The sequence below is a fragment of the Populus euphratica genome, unplaced genomic scaffold (assembly GCF_000495115.2).
Source record: "Populus euphratica unplaced genomic scaffold, PopEup_1.0 scaffold820.1, whole genome shotgun sequence".
Lineage (NCBI taxonomy): Eukaryota > Viridiplantae > Streptophyta > Magnoliopsida > Malpighiales > Salicaceae > Populus > Populus euphratica.
Window position 1 is genome coordinate 41,651 of NW_011500679.1, and position 26,466 is coordinate 68,116.

General features: G+C 31.0%; 2 protein-coding genes across 3 annotated transcripts; both read left to right on the top strand.

Annotated features, from left to right (window-relative positions):
- Nucleotides 1-3,550: 3,550 nt before the first annotated feature.
- LOC105115950 (TMV resistance protein N-like) lies at nt 3,551-10,223 on the top strand. 2 transcript variants are annotated; one of them, XM_011013044.1, is made up of 9 exons: nt 3,551-4,112; nt 4,466-5,564; nt 5,718-6,146; nt 6,223-6,975; nt 7,082-7,757; nt 7,950-8,093; nt 8,544-8,800; nt 9,551-9,678; nt 9,757-10,223. In XM_011013044.1, the coding sequence occupies exons 1-6, from the start codon at nt 3,616-3,618 to the stop codon at nt 8,024-8,026; spliced, it is 3,531 nt and encodes a 1,176-aa protein (XP_011011346.1). In that variant the 5' UTR covers nt 3,551-3,615; the 3' UTR covers nt 8,027-8,093; nt 8,544-8,800; nt 9,551-9,678; nt 9,757-10,223. The 2 variants fall into 2 exon arrangements, with proteins under 2 accessions (XP_011011346.1, XP_011011347.1); XM_011013045.1 differs by lacking the exon at nt 8,544-8,800 and having other exon boundaries at nt 9,551-10,223.
- A 2,456-nt stretch (nt 10,224-12,679) lies between these two features.
- Nucleotides 12,680-13,217, top strand: LOC105115949 (uncharacterized). The gene has a single exon (XM_011013042.1). The coding sequence runs from the start codon at nt 12,718-12,720 to the stop codon at nt 13,189-13,191; it is 474 nt and encodes a 157-aa protein (XP_011011344.1). The 5' UTR covers nt 12,680-12,717; the 3' UTR covers nt 13,192-13,217.
- The last annotated feature ends 13,249 nt before the right edge of the window (nt 13,218-26,466 follow it).

Consider the following 26,466-nt stretch of genomic DNA (forward strand, 5'->3'; position numbering starts at 1 on the left):
GGAAAGGAAATGAAAGGCATAAACTTAATATTAATGAAAGCAAAGCATAAACATTACAAAAAATACAAAGAGAGAAAGGAAGAGCATGATCTTGATCTGGAAACCAAGATGCCTAAATGTATGGCAAATGCCTCCTTTTATAGGCTAAAATTGAAAACTATTGATCTAATGACTAATTGATGAGTGGGTGGTCAGATCTTGACTTGATGACAATCCTTATCTTCTTGTCTAAATAAAACATCGTTGATAACATCAGAATTTGAACCAGACTTCCACATGAAAGTTTCAGGAAATTATCTCAGCTTTCGAAGTAAAGAAATTAAGGTCATTTGGACTTCTAGAACTCGAGATATGGGCTGAACACTAAACAGTGTCTAGACTACAAGATAGATTCAAACTTTTACATTGTTTCTAAGATTTGGACTTTTAAATAGCAGAATTGAGTCTTGACTTCCACATAAATTTTTAGGCCTATGTCTTAGCTTTCCATCCATGTAAAGCAGACCTAAATCTGAGATCTACAACTTTAGATATGACCCAATTACCGAATAGTGTTTAGTTTGGATTGCACCAGCATTTTTTTTTCTAAGTTTGGCCCTCTCTTTGTCCTTTCAATTTCAATACTTCAACTCATCTATCAGTCTTTTCATTTATATGATAGACTTGCATTTAAGATAAACATTTACTATAAATTAAAGGTACCTTATGGTATCACACTTGTTATTATAAAACATGCTTTAGTTAAGTAGTTATTGATACTTCAAGTGCAAAATGATGATATAAAACCTTGATAAAAATGCACTTTTAAGTACTAATCACCTTCACATACCCTCATCCCCAAACCCAAATTGAATACTTGGGGGGCTATTAAAAACTCTTGGTAGGGCTGGCTTTATGATTCCCTTTCTAAGAATAATGCTAGACAAAATTGACAACCCTTGATATAAAGGGCAGAGGACAAAAAAGTATGATGATATCAAGTCCTTCCTAGATGTCAAGATCACAAGAAATGATTTGAGTAAGCAAGAGCAAAAAAGCTATCGAAGTTTACTGCCAACACTCTAACTTCTAAGAAAAGAAAGACAGCATGAAAAAATGGAGTTATATTTCTTAAGTAAGTATACATGCATATTAATCATAATGCATTGCTTTCAACATTGTTAAATCAAGGTTTCATCATCACCTTTTTGGTAGTGCATTTTCTAATCCTATCTCATTTCAAGTGCACCTCTGTGCCTTCATTTCCTATCGAGTGCGTCTTTGAGCCCTCACTTCTCAAATAATGCATTTTTTAACCCTAACTTCTTTGAAGTGTGCTTATGAGTCACCATCTCTTGGGTAGTGCATTTTCTAACCCTACCTCATTTCGAGTATGTCTCTATGCCTTCACTTCCTTTCGAGTGTGTCTTTGAACCACCATCTCTTAGGTTTAAATAAGGGTTAAACTAGAGGCACAATACAAAGAGTGAAGCAAGAAGTAATAAGAGTAGATGATGTCATAAGTATCGACTTATTATCCTAACATTTATAGACCTGTGGGAGATTTTTCTCCCTCTCCACCTCCACCTCCACCTCCACCTTCACTTTCACTTGCAACTCCAACTTCTTTCTAATGTATTTAAGATATTTATAATTGATTTTATAGTTCAATTGATAATAAAAAATATGCTCTTCAATTTAATTTAGTTTTTTAATGTCAACTTATTTGATCCAAATAAGTATATATTAAAGAAAATTATAGAAATATAAGTGGAATCACCAACAAAAATAATTATGTTGATGATTTCGTCAATAATATATGCTCATTTTATTTGGAGAATTATAGAAATTTGTGAACTGTTTTGATGTAGAATTTGTGTGTCAGTGATTTCATTAGGAAATCTATCATTGATAATCAATTAATTATTGATGGTTAGTCTATAGCAATACAAACTGACGCATCAGCAAATATTTTTTTTTTGGCACGGATATAATCTGCTGGCGGGTAATTTTATCGGCCAAATTACTAACAAATCTAAAACCCTTGATGAGAAACTCTCCTGTGAAAAATGTTCGTTGGTAATTTATATGTTGACAAAAATATAGCTTAAACGCAAATGAAATATTCCGTTGGTGAAAAATCAATTTTTTGGTTGTGATTTGACTCCATTAATTAATTAATTAATAATAAAACTTGAATTTTGACAACTCTATAATAAAGACTTTTATTTCCTTTATAGCTTATTCCCCTGCAAATTTAGCAATTCAATAATAATAATAATTAAAAAAAACATGAATTTTGAAATATCTCGAGAAACCATGTTTCCCTTCTTTAAAAAAGAGGTGTGAGTACTGGGAGTTGATTTTTTTTTTTTTCCGCTAATCGTATTAAGGTGTTTAAATTGGGAAGGAAGTTAATTCCTTTATTGAAGAGATATTAATGGACGATGGTAGAGTATTTCTTGATCAATGCCATTGCCTTGCTATCATGCCAAATAGCTTTACTGGATAAACTAGCCATTGGAATTTAGTTTCTAACTTGTTTCTTACTTCTGGAATTCAACAGCCACTAACTTGTGGAATTTATTTTTCGAACTTGATTTTTACTTCAGAATTAATGTCAAAAGCCATGAAATTTTTGCACTAAAATTTTCTACGCATAATTGGTCACGCCTCGACTTTCCGACTTTCTTCTTCCAATTCGAGTCAAGAGCCATCAACTTGTGGAATTTATTTCCCCAACTTGATTTTTACATCAGAATTGATGTTAATAGCCATGAAATTTTGGTACCAAACTTTTCTATGCATAACTGGTCATGCCTGGACATTCCGACTCTCTTCTTCCTATTCTGGTCAAGAGCCATCAACTTGTGGAATTTATTTTCCTAACTTGATTTTTACTTCAGAATTAATGTCAATAGCCATAAAATTTTGGCACCAAAATTTTCTATGCATAACTGGTCATGCCTTGACATTCCGAACGTCCAGGAATGACCAGTTATGGCTCTTCACATTCTGAAGTAAGAATCAAGTTAGAAAATAAATTCCACAAGTTGATGGCTCCGAAACTTTCCATGCATAACTGGTCATGCCTTAACATTCGGACTTTTCTGCTTCCGATTCGAGTCAAGAGCCATCAACTTGTGGAATTTATTTTCTAACTTGATTCTTACCTCAGAATGTGAATAGCCATAACTGGTCATTCCTGGACTTTCCGACTTTCTGCTTCCGATTTGAATCAAGAGCCATTAGCCCTGGAAAATTCAGGTTGCATTTTTCGGACTTGTGTCCATAGAAATTACAATTCTCCAACATGTCTATAACTTCCAGTGTGCTTCGCATTTGACTTCAACAATTAATTAATTAATTTTTTTATTTTCACTGTTTAATAGTTAGGATGCATGAATGCATGTCATTTTATTCATTCAGATCAACTTGACCCCCAAGAAATGGAGTAGCGATTATAATCAACATCAAGTCTTGCAGATAACGCCAAAAAAGTCTTCGGGTGGAAACGTGCCGTATATAATTGGTGTCCCGTTGATCGTGAACTATCCACATTAATCCTGCAACTTTTTTTTGCTTTTCCCTTATTTGTTCAGATCCTCGAAAAGTTTTATCTTTTCCAGACTCGAAATGGCTGGTGGGAAATATCAAGAATCCTCCTCTTCACGGTTTTCTAATTGTAAACATCAAGTGTTCTTGAGTTTTAGAGGTGAAGACACCCGCAGGAAATTTACCGATCACCTCTACATGGCCCTAGTCCAAGCAGGGATTCGCACATTTAGAGATGATGATGAGATTCAGAGAGGACATAATATAGAGTTGGAGATCCAGAAAGGAATACAACAATCAAACATATCGATAATCGTGTTCTCCAAAGACTATGCTCGTTCGAGATGGTGCCTCGATGAACTTGTTATGATCATGGAACGTAGGAGGACTACTAACTCCATAGTTTTGCCGGTTTTCTATGATGTGGATCCATCCCAAATCAGAAATCAAACTGGGAGCTTCGCTGCAGCATTTGTGGAACACGAAAAGCACTTCAAGGAGGAGATGGATCGGGTGAACGGGTGGAGGATTGCATTGAAGGAAGTTGCAGATTTGGGAGGAATGGTTTTAGGAGATGGGTAAGTTATATCTCTTGATGAAACTACACATGGCATAAGACTAGTATGCTGGTTCTGAACTCTTAATTAATTCAGTTTTTGCATTTAAGTATTTAGACGAAGATTGATAATACCACTCCCAATTTAGAGAAACTAAACCACTCCTAATCCAGAGAACATATAAGAAAAATAAAATAAAATACTTAAGATGTCTTCATTGTTTCATGCTTCTTCTTCTTTTTTTTTTCAAATTTAACCATCAATCATTAACACACAACCTGCTTTAATTACCTAGCTAGATGTCGTTTATTTCTATTGCTTATAGAGAGACTACTAATTAATTATCGTACATTGTATTTTACTTTCTGATGTAGGTACGAGGCACAGTTTGTCCAATCTATTGTGGAGAAGGTCTCAAAGAATTTGGATCGAAAAATATTTCATTTGCCCTTTCATTTCATTGGAAGAGATTCTGTAATACAATATATCAACTCATGGTTGCAAGATCGGTCCCATAGTGCTGCCATTGCTTTACTCTATGGAATTGGTGGAGTTGGAAAGACTGCCATAGCTAAGAACGTTTATAACCAGAACTTTTATAAATTTGAAGGAAAGAGCTTTCTATCGAATTTTAGAGAAAGGTCAAAGGAATACAAGGGTGTAGTTTGCCTACAGAGGCAACTTCTTTTCGACATCCTAAAAAGGAATGTTGATGAGATAAATGATGTTGATGAAGGAATTGTGAAGATTAAGGATGCAATATGTTGTAGAAGAACTCTTATTGTTCTTGATGACGTGGAGGAAAGGGACCAATTCAATGCAATCGTTGGCATGCAAAGTTGGCTTTGTAAAGGAAGTAAAATCATTGTAACGACCAGAAATAAGGGTCTGATTTCAGCTAATGATGAGTGGGTCAAGTGCAAAGTTGAACCTCTAGATAACGGACAATCACTTGAGCTTTTCAGTTGGCATGCCTTTGGACAAGCTTACCCTGTTGAAGGTTTTGTAGAGGACTCTTGGAAAATAGTGAATCATTGTAATGGACTTCCATTGGCCCTTCGTGTTATTGGTTCTTCATTATCTGGTAAAAGTAGAGAAGTATGGGAAAGTGCATTGCATGAAATGGAAGTGATTCCAAATTGTGAAGTTCAAAAGGTTCTTCGAATAAGTTACGACTCTCTCAATGATGAATACCAGAAGAACTTATTCCTTGATATTGCTTGTTTCTTCAATGGAATGGATTACAATTATGCTGTTAGGATACTAGATGGGCTCGGTATAGGTGCAAGATTCAGGATTGACAATCTCATTGACAGATGTCTTGTAGAAATTGTTGAAATCAACAATGATAAAAGGTTGTGGATGCATCAACTCGTAAGAGATATGGGAAGGGAAATTTCTCGTCAAGAATCACCCCAGTGTCAAAGAATATGGCATCACATGGAAGCTTTTACAGTTTTGAAAGAAACAAGTGTAAGTACCTGTTTTTGTTTTCCTATCTGCATGGTATTTAGGCGTCTTAAAATGTTCATGCCTTTACTATATTGAAAGAAACTACTGTAAGTACCTCATTTTGTTTATTCTTTTACTTTCGTTTCTCATATACTTTTAATATTTTTGAAGCAGGATGCTGAAAAATTGCGTGGCCTTACCATTGATATGCATGCATTAATGGAAGAAAATTGTACCAAAGCTATATGTGGTGATTCAGTGGTTCGCCAAAAGCATGACTTCTGTCAACATTATCGTCTTCCTACGTTTCCCTCTCGGGAATGGCTTTCTGACCTTTTCTTCGGGGAACAAGTACGAAGTGGTCAAGCAAGTTTGTTACCTGTCCTTAACACAGATGCTTTGAGAAAGATGCAAAATGTAAAATTTCTCCAACTAAATTACGTGAAGTTCTATGGAAGTTATGAACACTTCCCTAAGAATTTGGTATGGTTATGCTGGCATGGATTCTCTATGAGATCCATACCAAAACAATTATGCTTGGAGAAGCTTGTGGTTCTTGATCTATCCAGAAGCAGTCTTGTTGATGCTTGGAAAGGAAAATTGGTATGTATCTAGTCTCTCTCCATAGCTATCTCTCTCATTTGCAATTGATAACAACTAAATTCGAGTGTTTTTGCAGTCCCTTCCAAAATTAAAAATACTTGATCTGCGCCACTCACATGGCCTCATTAGAACCCCAGACTTGTCAGGTCTGCTAAGACTTGAAAATCTAATACTTGAAGACTGCATCCATTTGGTTCAGATTCATGAATCTATTGGAGATTTGCATAGTCTCATGATGTTAAATCTGAAGAATTGTCATAGTCTCGTGGAGCTTCCAGAAGAAGTGAGCAGATTGAATTCACTTCAAGAGCTTTATTTAAATGGTTGCTCGAATCTTGACAGCCTGAGTATGGAGTTAGAGCATCATCATGGACACAGGTTGCTTCAAGGTGATGGATTTGTTGCTAGTACATCATACATTTCATCTTTGTCGTTGAAGCTATTGTTTCCCTCTAGGTTTTCAGCAAGGAAAACTTCGAGATTTACATTGCCACACTCCTTGACGAGACTAGATTTAAGTGGAACTCCAATTCGTTTTCTTCCAGAAAGCATTAAAGACCTCAGTCCACTCGTAGCCCTGACTTTAAGAAATTGCAAAATGCTTCAGACACTCCCAGAGCTTCCATCCAATTTGTCTTCGTTAGACGTGTCTAGTAGTTATTCGCTGCAAACAGTTCCAAATCTAATCCCTTGGACTGTAGTATATGATTGTGATCAATTAGTTGACATCCAAGATTCGATGAAGCTAGAATTAATCCAAAAGGCTGACTCACACATGTTCAGAATAATGGAAACGGTCAACGCTCAAATACAGCCCTGGATATTTCAGGTCCTCCCACACCCGTTTTCTTGTATTTCAAATCTACATTTGTGTACTTCTCCTGGAAAATTCTTCCTTTGCTCATTTTATTATGGACATCGTTTTGATGGTACAGGTAACAGTTTTTGAGGGTGTATTCAACGTTGTCATAAGTGATGAAGATGGGATGTTTAAGTTTTATGAGGAGGAAGAAGAGGAGTGGATAATTCAGAAAGAGTTTGTAGGCTGCCTGTCATTCCAAATAGCCTCGCCTGCTGCGCACCGGATATGTGGTTTTAATCTATTCACAATGTTTTGTACCACGTCAGAAACCCTTCTCTGTGGTTCTGTTTATCTCGAAATAACAAACAATACCAGTGGTCGATCCTTGTTTTGTCCCGCCTCTTTCTTTCCTAGTGGCTACAAGCACGGGAATGCCGTCCTCCAATCGCTAAGCCACTGGAAATTAGGGGGCGATGATCCTACATTTGATAATGGTGATGACGTGAGTATTTCAGTGCTTCCACTTGATCCAACTATTCAAATAAAGATCGTAGGTGTCCTATGGTTGCATGAAGAGGAAGGAAATGGTGGTGGTGATGATATCCAATCAAAGAATAAAGTTATCACATCCCAAAGTAGTAGCTCATCACACAGGAAAGTTATCACAACCCACAACAGTAGCGATGATGATGATGATGTACATCTAGCCAATGTAGAAACAGCTTCTCATATTTTTAGGAATTATTCCTGTGCTGCACGTTATAATCCTGGCAACTTGGAAGTATGTTCGTGGTTATTTGAAAAGAAAGGTGAGAGGGTATTAATAATCTATTATATTTTAAAGCAATTAGATATTTGGTAATATATTTTAAGGCTTCCTCGCAAAGTTCATGTCATTATCTGTTTTTTTTTTTATTGTAACCACTGTTGATTAGACTCTGCAATTTTTTTTGTTTTTGTCATTTGATATTGATGAGTTTTGTGCTTATTTTTCTCGGTAGGGATATTGGAAGAAAAAGGGAGGCATCTTTGTTTAGCCTCTTGCATGGTTGGTGGCGCTGTAAGAGAGAGGGGTTGATTCTTTCGAATTGCGGAGGAGATCAGCTAGCAACAGATTATCTCTTGACACATTTGTCTTCACTCAGGTCTGTCTTATTTTGTTTCTGCATTTCAACTTATTTTCTTGGATTTGATTGTTAGAAGATTCTTTCAAAGCTTTTTTAGGCTTATTATATAATGAGATATTCTTTTGGATGAGATTATATGAGATTAATTCATTTGCCATGGCACGAAATTGTTTATTTTCAGCATTTTTGTTTTTTCTGTTATAAAAACCATGGTCATTGTCTTTTTGGTGGTGGTTCTTGGTTTTTGTAAGATGGTCTGTTTTAATTATTTGTAAGGCTGTAAAAGAAATAAAAGACTTGTAAATGGTTTTCTTGGTCTTAGAAAATATGATTTTATCAAGATGAAGTCTTTGAAAAATAAGGTGTGGCTGCCACCTTCCAATCACTAGATTCTCTTTTGTGGGATAAAAAAACAGTAAATTACTCCATAGAGTACATGGTAATGATTAACGCGTGTTAAGGGTGTAGTTGTTGGGGTCTACATTGACAAAGCCACCATGGTCGTGATGAACCTTGATGGTGAAAGTGTTTCAAGATGATAATGACAACACACGGTAGCCAAGTGACATGGAGTATGGAGAGGGATGGAAACTTGGTGATGGATTTGGAACAAAGGCAGTGCTTTATTTGTGGCAGTGTGTGGTAGTGCTCGACTAAGTGTTTCATGGCTCTGCTTTTTCTTCATGCTAGCACTGATGTTCATCATTTGTCCTCTACCTTTTCAGGTCTGGTAGCTGCAGTTTTTCATGCTTGATTTAGAGAGGGGCTGCTGGATTAGTGTTTGAGTGTTGCAGCTTTCCTTCTTCAGTTTTTTTTTATTGTTCCCCTGCTTGCTTCCTCATGGGTTCTGTTTTGTTGCTCCAATTTTTTTCTCTTTGGTCTTGCTTAATCTATGTGTTTGTGGTTTGCTCTTTTTATGAACGATTGATGACTTTGCTTTTGCCTTTTTCTTTTTTCCAGTTTATTATATCTTTAACAGCTTCCATTCTTCCTTTTGAGATGGTTAGGTTTCTTTGTTGAAGTTGGATCTCTTTAGGCAGATTCGCTTCTGTATTTTTTTTATTTTGCCTTCCCCCCCCCCCCCCCCCCCCCCCCTCCCCCCCCCCTCCCATATGTTTATGCCCAAATTGAGGCATTGTTTGCTGTGTTTTCCCTACAATGTTTGTTTAAATTCAGGAGATGGTTCGTGTTTATATAGATTTTTGTCTAGAAATTTCTTCATCCCTGTCATGTTAAATAATTTTAAGGGTTTCAAACTCTTTATAGTTTATACTTAACGAGATTGTTTGCAGCATGGTCGAAGGAAAATTTCCCACCTGCTACTGTGGGAATATAACAATGGCTTCTGTTACTCAGTCAAAAATGAAAGAGTGAATACCATAAGCATGGGTATTGCTAGAGCTAGGAATTCAATATCAATACTTTTGCTTGAATGTTATTTATGGTTGATGACTTCTTTTTTTCCCTTTTCACAGTTCGGGTGTTACATTGGAAGGCAGCAACACACCAGCTTTTTGGATATATAGTCACCTTGATGCCCTACTCTCGATTCAGTTCATATGGCTGATTTCTATAGTTTTAATCTATGAGCAATTTAAATGCAGTAAGTGCAAAGTGTTCTTCAACCAATACTACCAGTAGGTGTTTTTAGCTTGAACATTGTGAAAAAATAGATATCAAGTTCTGGATTGTGCATTAAGTGTAGGTCTGCTTAGAAGTTGAGATGAGAAGATGAAGGCTTAAGCTGAAGCAGATCATGGAAATGTACAGAAGTACAGCTTGCGAAGAAGCACTTTCTGCGAAAAAGAAAGAAGTTTCATTTCATCATCAACTGCACCAAAAATTTGAAAGAAGTTCGCTGTCATTGAACTCAATCCTGCATTTGAACATGGACTCAGTTGGCTGCTGAGTGTCAGGAAGGAACTTGACTGAAGATATCAAGTAAAGATATCAACGTCTCCAAGGATTACCCATGCGAAGTGCGGGCATCAAATCCAAGTGTGTGGGCGCGCGCGTGTACGTGTGTGTGTAAAGGTTCATAAAATTTTCTTCACGTACGGCTCATGAACTTGTTTTTTCATTCAAACCCGCTGGGGCCAAAAGCCTGTCATGGGCCCACATTGTTATTGTGTGAATAAAAATAAAAAACACACGATGTTCAAGCATTGTAGCATATTTTAAAGCATGAAAAGTTTTTTGCTACACAAGTCATAAATCATTTTTTATCCAATAAAATGGTTTAATTTAATATCTGATAAAAATACAAACGTTAATAAATTTATTAAATCCAAAGAGAAGGTGATAACAATGACCTATAGTGAAAAAAACTAAAAAAAAAAATTTATAAAATTTAATTTTTAACAATTAAATTATTGAAGAATAAAATAAAATTTTTTAAAAAAAATCATTAAAATAAATGACGACCAAATATGTCACAATATAAATAAAATAATATAATATAAAAGGCCTAAGCCAATTTAAGTTAGCATGATAAATTTGCTCTAACTCGTGATGTTAGATTATTCTCGTAGAAAGTACATTGAAAAAACTAAAAACATTTAATCTTTAATAAATTTGATATTAAAAAATAAAATTAAAAATAAAGACTGTTATAAAAAAACCAATATCAACTCATGCTAACATTTAATACCTGTGATCTAGGTCATAAAATCAAGATTATTATATTTAAAAAAATCATACAAAACCAAAATATTATCAACTAATATAATGTTAAAAGATAAAATAAAAAATCAATTTCAAAATAAATTTAAAGAAAAATATAAGGATGAAATCTGACTTAAAAATAAAATGAAATAAAATGGAGGGTTAAATTGAAAAAAAAATCAATTAAAAAATATATTAAAAAATAATAATTAAAAAAATAAAAATAAAGAAAAGAAAGGCGAGGAGGAAAACAAATTCCACAGCCAATCCGCCATGAATCACGCTATATGCATCGGCTCATTGATTGTGCTACCATTAGCATTTTAGAGGACAATGGTGGTTGCTTGTTTTCTATTGCTGGAAAACACCACACACATCGCCTGAAATGGTGCGAGTGTGTCCGCTTGATGGTATATTTGTTACGTGCCTGAATAGTGCGAGTGGTGTCCGCTTGATGGTATATTTGTTACGTGTGTTAGCTATTTTTTATTAATATTTTATATTTATTAAGAGATTAATTTGCTTCTCTTTCAAATATATATATATGTGTGTGTGTGTGAACATGATAGAAATATAATAAAAACCTTTGACAATAGTTTTAGTTTTTTTATTTTTTAAAGTAATGTAATTATTTTACTATACTAGAAAAGGATAAGAAAATTAAAAAGGCCATGGACCTCGATTTGTTTTCTAAAATATATTTTTAAGTATAATTAAATTATTTCAATATACATCTAAAATGATTTAAGACCTATATTTGCTCTCGATTAATATGAGAAAAACTATCTTATCCCTAATAATTACACTGTAGCAAATAATGTAATCCATAATGTTATCTTATTCCACTTTTACATTTGTAATTTAATTTTTAATTTGTTTAATTAAAAATATTTATAGTTGTTTTTTGTAAATCTGACTAATTGAACTTAAAATATCTATTTTAAAAGTACTTTTTAACCAATTCATTTGTGCTATTAATCTTGAAGTTACCTTCCGTAATTTTCGAAAAAAGAATTTTCAAAACAGAAGTTTTGAAATAAGCCTCCAGTATACGGAAGTATACAGGTAAATACGTAAGCATAAAGGGTGGCAACCAAAATGGTGAACATATACATTGGACATCCTGGGTACGTAGTCTAATGTTTAAAATGTGAAGCTAATTAATTTAATAAAATCAATATTGTCAAGGTCAAGTGAGACAGTGCTTTTGTGCGGTTTGTCAAAGACGAAGTACTTGCTTGAGAACATGGAACGATGAAACTTGTGCCAAACACGTTAATTAGGTGAATGAAAAAGAGTTGAATTTGTAAGAATATGTTTATTTTAATTTATATTTAAAAAATAATTTTTTTATTTTAAATTAATATTTTAGTTTTAAAATTGTTTTAATATGTTGATATAAAAAAATTAAAATATAAAAAATATTATTTTAATATATTTTCAAATAAAAAATATATATCATTATCTATTTCTAATGTAATGCTAAATAAGCTATAAATTATAAATTTGAGACGTAGAGAAAGACAGAGATAGTGATTAAGTAGTAACCCTTAGTATGAATTGTAGGAATGATATAGTTTACTAGGAGAAAGGAAATTGCTGGTATGCTGAAGAGGAGATTCAACTCCACCTTGCTTGTCTATTTTTGTGTTTTTTCTTCCAAACTTTACCTAATTAACTATTTGTAATTTTTTCAAAGCCTAACATGGTTTAATTGATTTTGATTATAAGGCCGCATATATTGAATTGGACCACTCCACTAATATCTAGTAGCTGTACACAGATTATAATATGAAACCATGCAATTCCCTCCAAGTTCAACTTGTTGATTGCCCATCATCTTGCATCCTTCGTCTCTATAAATACCTCTTTGAGCCCTCTTTTCTTCTCCACCCTAAGCGTTCATACTTTCACTAGTTGAGTCTCCTCAATCTCGCAACTCTTTTACTTTTCTTTCTTACTAATTTATACAAACAACATGAAGTCTCTTAAGATATTCTTGTCGCTAGCTATGCTCATGGCCTTAGCTTATACTCTATCTGCTACAACTGAAGAAGACTCGTTCGTGGCCATCGAAAATGATGATCATTCCACAAACGAGGATGAAGATACTGATCTTCCCTGGCTTGGTACCCAAGAAACAACATCTTCTTTGCGAGGGGCAAACCGGTTTCTAGCTCAGAAAAGTCGGGCTGCCATGACATGCAATAAGTACCCTAGGGTTTGTCGTGCCAAGGGCAGCCCCGGGCCGGATTGCTGCAAGAAGAAGTGTGTGAATGTGCTGACAGACAGGCTTAACTGTGGAATGTGCGGTAAGAAGTGCAAGTACGCTGAGATATGCTGCAAAGGTCATTGTGTGAAGCCAATGTCTAACAAGAAGCATTGTGGGGGTTGCAACAACAAGTGCAAGAAAGGGAATGCATGTGTGTATGGAATGTGTAGTTATGCATAGAAATATACAGCCAATACTGGATTGAACGAGCAGAAGGTAGAGCTATTAATTGATTGCTGGAAATGTATGATCATAAGGATTTCGATAGCGATTATTTATTCTTTTTATATGATATCATAATGTATGTAAATCCCATATATATCCATCATTCTTGATTTATTTGAAGTTTATATTGAGCTTACATTGCTTTGCAACGTGTATATCGTTTAGTACGTTTATGTACTAGCATATAAAATTTCAAGTCAAGGCTTCCCTTTTTAGAGTATTTATTTCATGATTCTTAGTATATTACTAGTGAATTAATAAGTGACCTATTTTTATATAGAATTATAAAAAATTAAATATTTTTTTTTTAAATGAGATTTTTTTTATATAATTGCAAGTTAAATTCCATAGCTTTAATGGTAAATTGATTCCATCAATAATATCTTGATTATTAGATAAAAATTGCACATGAAATTTAAAACTATATACATTAATAATCAAGTCCCTATTATTCTTGAGCAAATATTCCATAATTAGTTGTAGTTATCTACTTCCATGTAATGTCAATATCAAATTTACTACTTAATCATTTATCTTGATTTTGATATGGGGAAGAAATACAAGATAGAAGCTTGAAGTTTAAACGAGTACGTACTCCATTAAGGAGAGGCCTACACAAAGATGTCACAAGCAATTGGGATGAGTTCTTATCAACCCACGAAAAGCCAGTAAACATTGACTGGCTATGGTGGGCTAGCTAGACATTTTATTTTTTTATTTTTTTGGTTGAAAAAGGAGCTTATGCCTTGAAGAAATAGAAGAAAGAGGTTACATATATATGACAGATCAAATGAGGTAAAGGGAGGCCAGACGTTTAAGGTTTGAAGACTATATTGCCTAATGTGATGAGGTGATCAAGACTCAAGAGAAAGAAACTACGAGAAAGTGCTTCCATAACGGTTTTTCAAGTTTGTCAAACATGCATGCAGGGTTCTAATTTAGATGATTTGTATGAGAAGAATGGAACAGGAAATTAAACAAGGGCTAAAGATGGTCTCCATCGGGAAAGTAATGCAATTATGGAAGTTACATGATCCCAAAAGATATTTTGACCAAATTAATAATTAATTTTATGCACAATAAAATAAGTGTTTTATCTAACTTTTACTGTAGATTTATTATTGTCACATAGAGTAATTATAACTTTGAAACGATGATTTTCCTACTATTAACACAACATAATTTGCCAACGGAACAAGGTTATAACAGTCATTTTATTATTTACACAGTAAAATGGATAACAAAACTTTTGACTTTTTCATTTTAAGTGTACATTAAAATAACTCAGAATGCCTTTCAATCATAACTGTCAGTGTCTTTGGGTTGAGGAGCTTCCTTCCAAGGCAATTTAATAATTTTGCATAAATAAAATAATAATTAATCTTAAAAAGTCGGTTGTGCGTATACATGACCCGAACACGTCCTAGGTTTTTTCGCACTCTTTTTTTTTTTTATTTGGGGTGTCCGGGTCAACTTATGCGCACGACGACTAATCCCCATGGCTCACTGAATATCCTACAAATCCTGTAGACATGTAAGGCACCGTAGGGGTGACATACGTGCATGCCATGGCTCGAACTCAGGTGCAATGGAAGAAGACAAGTCCCTTCCACCGCTAGACCAAGCACTGATTTTTTCACACTCTTAAGACGATGCATATGATGCCATCTAGTTAAAAAATCCAAGGACATAATTGAACTTTAAAAAGGTTTAAGTGACTTGATCAGGAGCTAAAATGAAAGAAAAATAAAGTTTAGAAGTCAATTTGTTAGAATTAGAAGAATCAATAAGTCTAGGGACTTAATTGAAATTTTGGTTTATGTTAATTAATGCAACTAGGGATTTAATTGAAGAAAAAAAAGTTTGAGAATCAATTTGTGTCAAGATTGCAATAATCTTTTAATTATTAATTTAATTAAATTATCTTTTCAATTGTATCCCTTAATATTTTATATCATTCTTTTAATTCAATTATTTTCTCAATTGCATCTAAATCAAAAGAATTAAAAGTATAAAAGGGAAATTGAGGATGAAATTAAAGAATGTCAAGACCAAGGACTATATTGTAAAAGACACAAAGTGCTCAATCAAAGAAATCAAGTGGCATGAAACTTTTCTTTTTTATTTCATCTCTCAATATTTTATTAATCAGGATTTTGTTAACTTTTTAGGTCATGAATTTATAAAATTAAACCAGATTGGTTTAGATTTTTTTTCAGGTCCTTTCAAATCAAATTTATTGTAATTATTTTTCTATCAGTACAAGCAAAAGGGACTTATTCCATGAATACCATTGGAAGAACCCAAAATAAGAAAATTTTTGGGTCTTTCACAATATTTGTCTCCAAATAAGCACGTAGGCACTTGTTAAGTGAGATAAATAAAAAGGATGTATTGATGTCCACAAGGAACGAGGACCTTGCCTCTATTTTATTGTGTTGTTATCTTTAGGTTTGATGATCCTGCCACTTCCATCCTTTTCTTTCTTCCATTTATTGTGTATTGGACTTTGCTTGCTAAATTATTACTTATATACTAAAACGCATATGATTTTTACTGTATATATTAATGATTGTGTAAATTGTTTTTTTTTTAATTTGATCCTCAAATTTTGTTTTTGGGCGATCAAGTACTATTTAAGAAGCAATTGATTTCAAATTCTTATGAAATGGTGAGATTAAAAGAGGGGGGATCGAAATGAAAACTGCAACAAACATAGATGACGTACCATAAGTTTTGAAAACATTCACTTTGGTCCTCCAACTTAAACAATAACACAAATTATACAATTGCGGTCTCTCAAAATTGTTCCGATTTCATTTTGGCACAGATGTTTATTTTTGTTATCTTGTGGTCCTTGATTAAGATAAGAGAGAAAGAAGGGTTATTGGATTCTAACGGTAGAGAGAGAAACATGTCGTTGACATTGATTTAGGACACTAAAATAAGGGATTTTGTGTCAAATTATTCCATTTGATGTAGGGAGTTCATATTATATGTTGTTATACCTTAAACGTTCATGAAAAAAACATATATGAGCTCAGGTTGAGTTTTGATTTCAGGTTGAGTTCAGATTTTGGTGCGGTGTTTTTGGACCATGAATGGGGTTTTCATGGTCTATAGGGTATTTTATAGATATTTTGGGATAAAACAAAAAGGGTTGCAAAACAAGTTTTTAGGTCAAAAGAGCATAGGTCCTGATTTTTCGACAACCATAGTGGCCGAAATTTGGGCAAAACAGATAACACGTCATTTGTCTTGGCAAAGAACACGTTGTCTATTGCTATCATGACTACTAGACCCAAAACAATTAGGTTTGACATGGCTGTCAAATTCACTATCTCTGGTTTAGCGTAACTGCGAAACCTATGAGTCGTATGTCTGGAATGACTATTAGATCCAATAGCACGGGTCTAACAATATGCCAAAACCAGGTGTTTGGATTTGGTATGGCTACTAGATTCATGAGTCTTGGGTCTGGTGTGGGTGTTAGACCTAAGGCTCTTGAATATGGCGTTATGTCAAGCCCAATAGCTAGTTAAAAAATCAAAAAAAAAAAGAAGAACAAAACCTCCTCTTTTCTAATTTGTTTAGAGAATCTTTTTTAAATAATATTAATTTTTTTTATTGAAAGTTTAATTTTCGGGGAGGTTTTTCTAATTCATATATAGTTTTGTTTTTATCTTTTCATATAGATAAATTGTTTTTAAAATAAAAATATTTATTTTTAGATGATATTTTAAATGTGTAGCCTTACATGTTATTCCTTTATTTTATTCAATTAATTTAATATCTTATTTTTTGAGATTAAATATCTTGATCTACATCTGTATCTTAGTTTTTCAAGTTTTATTTTTAGATGTCATTAATGATTTATTTATTTATTTATTTATTTATTATTACACATAATTGTTAGTTTATTTGATTACATGTCTACTTAAACTTTTTGATTTGTTATATATTTTGAATTATAAAAATACATTTGAAAAACTTCTATATATATATATATATATATAATAAAAATATTTAACCAATAATAGAGTAAGGATCACATAGATTGTTATGCATACACGATAAGACATCATATTCCAACTCGATAGCCAAATACTTGAATTATTCGCCACTAGCAAAGAATCCAAAACACATCACCACACCCATCAGACCACCTTGCAATGCATGATAATATGACTCTAATTCGACAGCTTCCATGAATAATTTAAAATTAGTCAGGCTGAATAATTTAAAATTGTGAGCTACAATCTCAACAGGAATATTTCTCATTATCATCCCTCTTCAAACGCATCCCCATCGTGACCCTGCTTTGTCAGAAACATCGCAAAGAACTTTTCAGTGATAGGAAGTCGAATATGTAATCCATAACTTATTAAGTTTTTTTATGTTCTTAATTGTATGAATTTTTTTTCATATGAGAAAATTTTGTTGGAAATTAGTTGTTTTTTTTTCAATATTTTTTTTAATTAAATTAAAAAATCCAAGGACATAATTGAACTTTAAAAAGGTTTAAGTGACTTGATCAGGAGCTAAAATGAAAGAAAAATAAAGTTTAGAAGTCAATTTGTTAGAATTAGAAGAATCAATAAGTCTAGGGACTTAATTGAAATTTTGGTTTATGTTAATTAATGCAACTAGGGATTTAATTGAAGAAAAAAAAGTTTGAGAATCAATTTGTGTCAAGATTGCAATAATTAAAGGTTCAAAGAATAAAATGAATGGGTGTTGAAGTTTTGAGAGGCAAATTAATTTAATCAAGGGTTAAATCAAAAGAATTAAAAGTATAAAAGGGAAATTGAGGATGAAATTAAAGAATGTCAAGACCAAGGACTATATTGTAAAAGACACAAAGTGCTCAATCAAAGAAATCAAGTGGCATAATTGAAAAGATATTAAAGATTGTAACCAACTAAGGGTTTGTTTGTGAAATAACAAGAAAATAAAGACCAAAATTAACTTTCACTTATTAAAAAAAATTTTAGATAATTAGTTCAGAATTAAACTCATTTACCTGCAATTGGCTAATTAACATACAATTTGAAACATAATAAAGGTTTCCCATTAAATATATGCATTAATAAAAATAAATTAAAAAATATATAATAATCTTAAAACTAGGTCAAATACAAGTTGAGTGAACTCTTCACGAGAAACAAATTTAATAAAATTAATTGGTTTGTAACAATCTAATTTAAATTATTTTCTCTTTTATAGAGGAGATGTTGCTAATTTAAAAATAGAAATAGTTCATGACATTTTAATTTTTTAATTTATGTAGATATTAAGGGGAAAATCAATAGCATGTAATATGAATATGATCATTGCTAGTTTTTCTAATAACGTTTCTGACAACCATAAATTGTTAAGTATTGATAAAAAATAAACATATAAAAGATAGATATTCACTTATAACATGAGCTTATTGTGAAAATTTAAATGGAATTTTTATTACTTATTTTTTTTATTAGATAAGAAATTTTTGATATTACATATTTCATTGCTATCTATGTTAGAAATAAATGGCATTTTTTTTGTAGGTCTTTTCATAGCTATTTGCTAGTTTTCTAGTAATGAAACGACTGAAAAAGAAAAGTTGCATTAGTCCTAAATGTTTGGAGTAAATGGAAAGCAATCCCTATTTGTTTTTAGTATGATGAGATTAAATATCTTGATCTACATCTGTATCTTAGTTTTTCAAGTTTTATTTTTAGATGTCATTAATGATTTATTTATTTATTTATTTATTTATTATTACACATAATTGTTAGTTTATTTGATTACATGTCTACTTAAACTTTTTGATTTGTTATATATTTTGAATTATAAAAATACATTTGAAAAACTTCTATATATATATATATATATATAATAAAAATATTTAACCAATAATAGAGTAAGGATCACATAGATTGTTATGCATACACGATAAGACATCATATTCCAACTCGATAGCCAAATACTTGAATTATTCGCCACTAGGAAAGAATCCAAAACACATCACCACACCCATCAGACCACCTTGCAATGCATGATAATATGACTCTAATTCGACAGCTTCCATGAATAATTTAAAATTAGTCAGGCTGAATAATTTAAAATTGTGAGCTACAATCTCAACAGGAATATTTCTCATTATCATCCCTCTTCAAACGCATCCCCATCGTGACCCTGCTTTGTCAGAAACATCGCAAAGAACTTTTCAGTGATAGGAAGTCGAATATGTAATCCATAACTTATTAAGTTTTTTTATGTTCTTAATTGTATGAATTTTTTTTCATATGAGAAAATTTTGTTGGAAATTAGTTGTTTTTTTTTCAATATTTTTTTTAATTAAATTAAAAAATCCAAGGACATAATTGAACTTTAAAAAGGTTTAAGTGACTTGATCAGGAGCTAAAATGAAAGAAAAATAAAGTTTAGAAGTCAATTTGTTAGAATTAGAAGAATCAATAAGTCTAGGGACTTAATTGAAATTTTGGTTTATGTTAATTAATACAACTAGGGATTTAATTGAAGAAAAAAAAGTTTGAGAATCAATTTGTGTCAAGATTGCAATAATTAAAGGTTCAAAGACTAAAATGAATGGGTGTTGAAGTTTTGAGAGGCAAATTAATTTAATCAAGGGTTAAATCAAAAGAATTAAAAGTATAAAAGGGAAATTGAGGATGAAATTAAAGAATGTCAAGACCAAGACTATATTGTAAAAGACACAAAGTGCTCAATCAAAGAAATCAAGTGGCATAATTGAAAAGATATTAAAGATTGTAACCAACTAAGGGTTTGTTTGTGAAATAACAAGAAAATAAAGACCAAAATTAACTTTCACTTATTAAAAACATTTTTAGATAATTAGTTCAGAATTAAACTCATTTACCTGCAATTGGCTAATTAACATACAATTTGAAACATAATAAAGGTTTCCCATTAAATATATGCATTAATAAAAATAAATTAAAAAATATATAATAATCTTAAAACTAGGTCAAATACAAGTTGAGTGAACTCTTCACTTAAGAGAAACAAATTTAATAAAATTAATTGGTTTGTAACAATCTAATTTAAATTATTTTCTCTTTTATAGAGGAGATGTTACTAATTTAAAAATAGGAATAGTTCATGACATTTTAATTTTTTTAATTTTTGTAGATGTTAAGGGGAAAATCAATCGCATGTAATATGAATATGATCATTGCTAGTTTTTTTAATAACGTTTCTGACAACCATAAATTGTTAAGTATTGACAAAAAATAAACATATAAAAGATAGATATTCACTTATAACATGAGCTTATTGTGAAAATTTAAATGGAATTTTTATTACTTATTTTTTTTATTAGATAAGAAATTTTTGATATTACATATTTCATTGCTATCTATGTTAGAAATAAATGGCATTTTTTTTGTAGGTCTTTTCATAGCTATTTGCTAGTTTTCTAGTAATGAAACGACTGAAAAAGAAAAGTTGCATTAGTCCTAAATGTTTGGAGTAAATGGAAAGCAATCCCTATTTGTTTTTAGTATGATCAGATTTCTTTGCTCAACTACTTGAAAGACATTTGATACAATACGTTTTGGTCTAAACCGAAGACTATATATATATATTTTAATTAATTTACCATGTCCATGTCCATAGATTCTTACTTCTGGAGTTTATTTTCTAACTTTTTTCCTACTTAAACTTTTTGATTTGTTATATATTTTGAATTATAAAAATACATTTGCACCATGTCCATAGACATTCCGACTTTCTGCTTCCGGCATTAGCCATGGAAAAACTTCTATATATATATATATATATATAATAAAAATATTTAACCAATAATAGAGTAAGGATCACATAGATTGTTATGCATACACGATAAGACATCATATTCCAACTCGATAGCCAAATACTTGAATTATTCGCCACTAGCAAAGAATCCAAAACACATCACCACACCCATCAGACCACCTTGCAATGCATGATAATATGACTCTAATTCGACAGCTTCCATGAATAATTTAAAATTAGTCAGGCTGAATAATTTAAAATTGTGAGCTACAATCTCAACAGGAATATTTCTCATTATCATCCCTCTTCAAACGCATCCCCATCGTGACCCTGCTTTGTCAGAAACATCGCAAAGAACTTTTCAGTGATAGGAAGTCGAATATGTAATCCATAACTTATTAAGTTTTTTTATGTTCTTAATTGTATGAATTTTTTTTCATATGAGAAAATTTTGTTGGAAATTAGTTGTTTTTTTTTCAATATTTTTTTTAATTAAATTAAAAAATCCAAGGACATAATTGAACTTTAAAAAGGTTTAAGTGACTTGATCAGGAGCTAAAATGAAAGAAAAATAAAGTTTAGAAGTCAATTTGTTAGAATTAGAAGAATCAATAAGTCTAGGGACTTAATTGAAATTTTGGTTTATGTTAATTAATACAACTAGGGATTTAATTGAAGAAAAAAAAGTTTGAGAATCAATTTGTGTCAAGATTGCAATAATTAAAGGTTCAAAGACTAAAATGAATGGGTGTTGAAGTTTTGAGAGGCAAATTAATTTAATCAAGGGTTAAATCAAAAGAATTAAAAGTATAAAAGGGAAATTGAGGATGAAATTAAAGAATGTCAAGACCAAGGACTATATTGTAAAAGACACAAAGTGCTCAATCAAAGAAATCAAGTGGCATAATTGAAAAGATATTAAAGATTGTAACCAACTAAGGGTTTGTTTGTGAAATAACAAGAAAATAAAGACCAAAATTAACTTTCACTTATTAAAAACATTTTTAGATAATTAGTTCAGAATTAAACTCATTTACCTGCAATTGGCTAATTAACATACAATTTGAAACATAATAAAGGTTTCCCATTAAATATATGCATTAATAAAAATAAATTAAAAAATATATAATAATCTTAAAACTAGGTCAAATACAAGTTGAGTGAACTCTTCACTTAAGAGAAACAAATTTAATAAAATTAATTGGTTTGTAACAATCTAATTTAAATTATTTTCTCTTTTATAGAGGAGATGTTACTAATTTAAAAATAGGAATAGTTCATGACATTTTAATTTTTTTAATTTTTGTAGATGTTAAGGGGAAAATCAATCGCATGTAATATGAATATGATCATTGCTAGTTTTTTTAATAACGTTTCTGACAACCATAAATTGTTAAGTATTGACAAAAAATAAACATATAAAAGATAGATATTCACTTATAACATGAGCTTATTGTGAAAATTTAAATGGAATTTTTATTACTTATTTTTTTTATTAGATAAGAAATTTTTGATATTACATATTTCATTGCTATCTATGTTAGAAATAAATGGCATTTTTTTTGTAGGTCTTTTCATAGCTATTTGCTAGTTTTCTAGTAATGAAACGACTGAAAAAGAAAAGTTGCATTAGTCCTAAATGTTTGGAGTAAATGGAAAGCAATCCCTATTTGTTTTTAGTATGATCAGATTTCTTTGCTCAACTACTTGAAAGACATTTGATACAATACGTTTTGGTCTAAACCGAAGACTATATATATATATTTTAATTAATTTACCATGTCCATGTCCATAGATTCTTACTTCTGGAGTTTATTTTCTAACTTTTTTCTTCACCATGTCCATAGACATTCCGACTTTCTGCTTCCGGCATTAGCCATGGAAAATTCCACACGCGGGAACGTTCCATACCATAGAGAGAGAGTGGACTTGTAGGGATGACTTGTCTTAAAATTACAATCCACCCTTTCTCCCTCAATTTTACAACCATTCGCCCATGTCTTGGGCCCAGTTGTAGACTTGCTCTGAGGACACATCTAAAATAAATTCAGGGTAACTGCGTGATCCAATTAACTTTAAGTCAATTATTTTATAAGAATAAAATAATTTTATTTTTTATTTTAAAATTAATTATTTGATGTTGATCCGATTCAATTTCAACAAAATTGACAAGATTTAGTTAAATTAATATTTTTTATTTAAAAATAAAATAATTTTATTTTTTATTTTAAAAATAATTATTTGATGTTGATCCGATTCAATTTTATCACAAACTAGCAAAATTTAGTTGAATTAATATATTTTTTAAAATTTAAATTTTATTTATAAAAGTGACCCTGCTTTGTCAGAAACATCGCAAAGAACTTTTCAGTGATAGGAAGTCGAATATGTAATCCATAACTTATTAAGTTTTTTTATGTTCTTAATTGTATGAATTTTTTTTCATATGAGAAAATTTTGTTGGAAATTAGTTGTTTTTTTTTCAATATTTTTTTTAATTAAATTAAAAAATCCAAGGACATAATTGAACTTTAAAAAGGTTTAAGTGACTTGATCAGGAGCTAAAATGAAAGAAAAATAAAGTTTAGAAGTCAATTTGTTAGAATTAGAAGAATCAATAAGTCTAGGGACTTAATTGAAATTTTGGTTTATGTTAATTAATACAACTAGGGATTTAATTGAAGAAAAAAAAGTTTGAGAATCAATTTGTGTCAAGATTGCAATAATTAAAGGTTCAAAGACTAAAATGAATGGGTGTTGAAGTTTTGAGAGGCAAATTAATTTAATCAAGGGTTAAATCAAAAGAATTAAAAGTATAAAAGGGAAATTGAGGATGAAATTAAAGAATGTCAAGACCAAGGACTATATTGTAAAAGACACAAAGTGCTCAATCAAAGAAATCAAGTGGCATAATTGAAAAGATATTAAAGATTGTAACCAACTAAGGGTTTGTTTGTGAAATAACAAGAAAATAAAGACCAAAATTAACTTTCACTTATTAAAAACATTTTTAGATAATTAGTTCAGAATTAAACTCATTTACCTGCAATTGGCTAATTAACATACAATTTGAAACATAATAAAGGTTTCCCATTAAATATATGCATTAATAAAAATAAATTAAAAAATATATAATAATCTTAAAACTAGGTCAAATACAAGTTGAGTGAACTCTTCACTTAAGAGAAACAAATTTAATAAAATTAATTGGTTTGTAACAATCTAATTTAAATTATTTTCTCTTTTATAGAGGAGATGTTACTAATTTAAAAATAGGAATAGTTCATGACATTTTAATTTTTTTAATTTTTGTAGATGTTAAGGGGAAAATCAATCGCATGTAATATGAATATGATCATTGCTAGTTTTTTTAATAACGTTTCTGACAACCATAAATTGTTAAGTATTGACAAAAAATAAACATATAAAAGATAGATATTCACTTATAACATGAGCTTATTGTGAAAATTTAAATGGAATTTTTATTACTTATTTTTTTTATTAGATAAGAAATTTTTGATATTACATATTTCATTGCTATCTATGTTAGAAATAAATGGCATTTTTTTTGTAGGTCTTTTCATAGCTATTTGCTAGTTTTCTAGTAATGAAACGACTGAAAAAGAAAAGTTGCATTAGTCCTAAATGTTTGGAGTAAATGGAAAGCAATCCCTATTTGTTTTTAGTATGATCAGATTTCTTTGCTCAACTACTTGAAAGACATTTGATACAATACGTTTTGGTCTAAACCGAAGACTATATATATATATTTTAATTAATTTACCATGTCCATGTCCATAGATTCTTACTTCTGGAGTTTATTTTCTAACTTTTTTCTTCACCATGTCCATAGACATTCCGACTTTCTGCTTCCGGCATTAGCCATGGAAAATTCCACACGCGGGAACGTTCCATACCATAGAGAGAGAGTGGACTTGTAGGGATGACTTGTCTTAAAATTACAATCCACCCTTTCTCCCTCAATTTTACAACCATTCGCCCATGTCTTGGGCCCAGTTGTAGACTTGCTCTGAGGACACATCTAAAATAAATTCAGGGTAACTGCGTGATCCAATTAACTTTAAGTCAATTATTTTATAAGAATAAAATAATTTTATTTTTTATTTTAAAATTAATTATTTGATGTTGATCCGATTCAATTTCAACAAAATTGACAAGATTTAGTTAAATTAATATTTTTTATTTAAAAATAAAATAATTTTATTTTTTATTTTAAAAATAATTATTTGATGTTGATCCGATTCAATTTTATCACAAACTAGCAAAATTTAGTTGAATTAATATATTTTTTAAAATTTAAATTTTATTTATAAAAAATATAATTCACGAGTTTTTTTATATAAGAGAACAAACCATTAAACACCTCAAATTCCATCGTATTCATACCCACGCAGTGAAAGGTTTTTATGGGGCAGAGGGTGATGCTTCTCATTTCTATGCTAAAAATATTGGACAATTCATTAGCATCATCGATTGCATTTCTCATTTCTAGGCAAGTTATTTGATGTTTTGAAGATTATTAATTATATGTTTAGGTTAATAATCTTTTTTTAAGCTCAGAAAGCAAATGATTAAGGGTAGAAAGATATATCCAGACATGCAAAACAGTTTTTTTTTTTTAGATTTAGAGATTTTTAAATAATAAAATTAATTACTTTTGGGTAAAAAATTGCAATCAATACTAGATAAAAATGAACGTACTCTATTAAGGAATATTGCACCGGAAGCAGTAAAAAGCACTGTAAAAGAAATTATACACATCAATTATATATAGTTAATTATACCCATGGTGCTCTAAATATATGTGGGAAGAAAAATCCTTAACAACAACAAGGTCATGAAAAGTGTGCTGCCTTGTTAAAACGACATGTATCCTTCAATCACACATGTATGATATGTAAAATATTTATATATCTGAGTTTAAACATCTGTTTATTTTTATATTTTATAATATTTTTTAAAAAAAATTAATTTTTCATTTTTTTCTTTGATATGCTGAAATAAAAATAATATTTTTATAAAACTAAAAATAATATTTTTTTTATAATATGATGTTAATAGCCATGAACTTCTCCTCTTAATTAGATTTTTCTAACTTGATTCTTACTTCAGGATGTCACTAGTCATCAACTTAATTGTGGAATTTATTTTCTAACTTTTTTCTTCCTTCACCATGTCAATAGCCGTCAACTCCCGGAACCAAAATTTTCCATGCATAACTGGTCATGCCTAGACATTCCTGCTTCCGGCATTAGGCATGGAAAAGTCCTCACGCGGAAACTTTCCGGCGTTAGAGCATCTCCAATCTAAAATGCTATTTCGTTCTTTACCCTTGAGAGAGTCGACTTGTCTTAAATTTACAATCCACCCTTTGTCTCCCAATTTTGAGCAAATTAAAAAAAAAAAAAAAGGGTCCTTACGCGGAAA

Coding starts and splice junctions, on each gene's coding strand:
- LOC105115950 (XM_011013044.1), top strand. CDS start 3,616: ATGGCTGGTGGGAAATATCAAGAATCCTCCTCTTCACGGTTTTCTAAT. Junction 4,113..4,465: donor GGAATGGTTTTAGGAGATGG/GTAAGTTATATC, acceptor TTTCTGATGTAG/GTACGAGGCACAGTTTGTCC. Junction 5,565..5,717: donor CAGTTTTGAAAGAAACAAGT/GTAAGTACCTGT, acceptor TTTTTGAAGCAG/GATGCTGAAAAATTGCGTGG.
- LOC105115949 (XM_011013042.1), top strand. CDS start 12,718: ATGAAGTCTCTTAAGATATTCTTGTCGCTAGCTATGCTCATGGCCTTA.